Genomic DNA, 2,036 nt, shown 5'->3' with positions numbered 1-2,036 from the left:
CTGGGGGGTGGCAGGCGGGGCTGTGCGTGGTCTCCATGTGCCACCTCCCTTCTTTGCACAGTGAACGGGCTCCAGGCTCGGACCTTTGGCATCTGGACCCTGCTGTCATCGGTGATCCGCTGCCTCTGCGCCATCGACATCCGCAATAGGACGTGCGTAAAGCAGCACCAGAGAAATCCCTGGGTTTACTTGCTAGTGACAACCTGAGCAGCTAGCTTGGAGGGCAGTGGGGAGGAGGAGGGGAAAACAAGCTGCTCCTGAGCTGTCTATGGAGTTGAAAGCATTCCTCCCAAAAGAGATTAAATAGCACTGCGGGATTTGCATGTTAACTGCTGCTCCCTTCTGCGCCCATGGGGCGAGCCTGCACGTTTAAATTCTGATTCTTTGCTCAGGCAGAAACTGGTAGATATAAGAACTTCTTATGTCACAAATTCCTGAGGTCCAGTTTGGAAAGCATCTTCTGATGGTTTTGCTGCTCTTTTGACATCAATCAATTGCTTATACTGTGAACTGACTGATGCTCTGTACTTCTTTTCCTACAACAGCTCAGCTAAAGACTGTGGCAGGTTGAGAGGCCTCTGGCAGTGGTGTTAACCCTCTGCCTTCTTCCATAAACTCTTACACAGGGCTAAGAACAAGGTCTGAGTTGCAGCCTGATGCTGTCTGTGGTGGGAGGAAGGCCATTTCTTCCTGTGGTAGCAGAAGTATTTCTGAGAGGGATTTCCAAGCAGGCTGACTGTGGTCTGTGCTGGATAAAGTCAGGCTTGGAGAATGCTAGAACTCACTCTGTTGTCACTGCCTCTCCCAGCCCCACAGCAGAAGTCACTGTTCACTTGGCAGCACGTCCTTAGTTTGCCTACAGGCTTGTCAGTGGTAGGGAGGTGTGGGGACTTGATTATCTGTTTTTAGGGGGTGGTGGCAATGCCAATTACCAGTTGTTTCTTAGGAGGATTTTGCATCTGTTGGACCTTTCCACAGCTGTGACCTTTAAAGGTAGCAAGGCACAGGCTGGAAAGATGTATTGGGCGATGCAGCTTGCAGTCAGCCAAGTCCTGTTGCCCTAGTTCTCAGCTCATCCAGTTCTTTCTCTCTTTTTGTGGGTGTGCAGGCTTCTCACTTCACTGGTGCCCTACCCTTGCTCAGTCCTCTTCACCTCAGTCTTCACTTTGCCTGTGCCTTCACTAATGCCTGTGACTTTAAATGCACCATTGAACATGCTGCCCTGTTCTCCTCTCAGCTTTTGCGCAGGGAGCTTTCACACCTCACTAGGCAAGAGACCAAGTGCCCTTTGTGCTGCCACTGAGGACAGATGGGGCAGCATGCATGTTTGTCTTTCTTCTGCTCAGCCACGCTTGTGCCCATACTACGGGTTGTATGATAACCTGCTTCTTTCTGCTCTCCAACAGCCTTTATTACATCACACTCTTCACCTTCTTTTTGGCCCTTGTTCACTTCCTCTCTGAGGTCTTCATTTACCACACTGCAGCCTTGACAATTGGAGTTATGGCACCCCTCATGGTAGCAAGTAAGTAGAGCTCTGCATCTTCCCCCACTGCCTCCCCCCCCCGCAACTCTCCTTGGAGCTACGACCACCCAGAAAAACTCTATGTGGGGCTACAGGCTAAGGGCAGGGAGGTGATGTTGGGAAGTAATGCCTCATCTTCTCTCAAGTATTTTTTACACAACTTATTCTGTATCTCCATCACAGGTTTCTCTATCTTGGGCATGTTGATTGGGCTACAGTACCTGGAGGTGGAAGCACTCTCGCAAAACAAGAAGAAAAACTGAAGCTAAGAGGCCTGTGTAGGTCAGTGTTGTCTCCTACCTTCATTGCCAAACTTCCACTAAGGTTCAGCTGAACTTTTCCAGGACACCAGTCCCACTGATGTATCTTGGACTCTTTCAATCATTCTTCACTACCAAGTGATTTTTGTTGTCCAGGCAACTTTTCAACTGACTGATGTCAGAGTCCGAGTCCCAGGTGATTTTGTGTCAAAGCTTGCAGGGGGCAGTTGGTGACTGCCTCCCTGGAGGAT

At 49.9% G+C, this 2,036-nt stretch overlaps 1 protein-coding gene across 1 annotated transcript; it reads left to right on the top strand.

Moving 5' to 3' along the window:
* Positions 1–61: 61 nt before the first annotated feature.
* LOC104488646 (chromosome unknown open reading frame, human C14orf1) lies at positions 62–1,788 on the top strand (the record flags this gene model as incomplete). The annotated part of the gene is made up of 4 exons (XM_010137772.1): positions 62–152; positions 1,144–1,269; positions 1,407–1,525; positions 1,709–1,788. Coding segments are annotated over 4 exons (416 nt in total), but the record flags the coding sequence as incomplete, so codon positions are not given.
* Positions 1,789–2,036: the final 248 nt, after the last annotated feature.

This window comes from Buceros rhinoceros, unplaced genomic scaffold (genome assembly GCF_000710305.1).
Source record: "Buceros rhinoceros silvestris isolate BGI_N320 unplaced genomic scaffold, ASM71030v1 scaffold35246, whole genome shotgun sequence".
Taxonomy (NCBI): domain Eukaryota; kingdom Metazoa; phylum Chordata; class Aves; order Bucerotiformes; family Bucerotidae; genus Buceros; species Buceros rhinoceros.
This window is presented reverse-complemented; position numbering and strand designations above follow the sequence as displayed.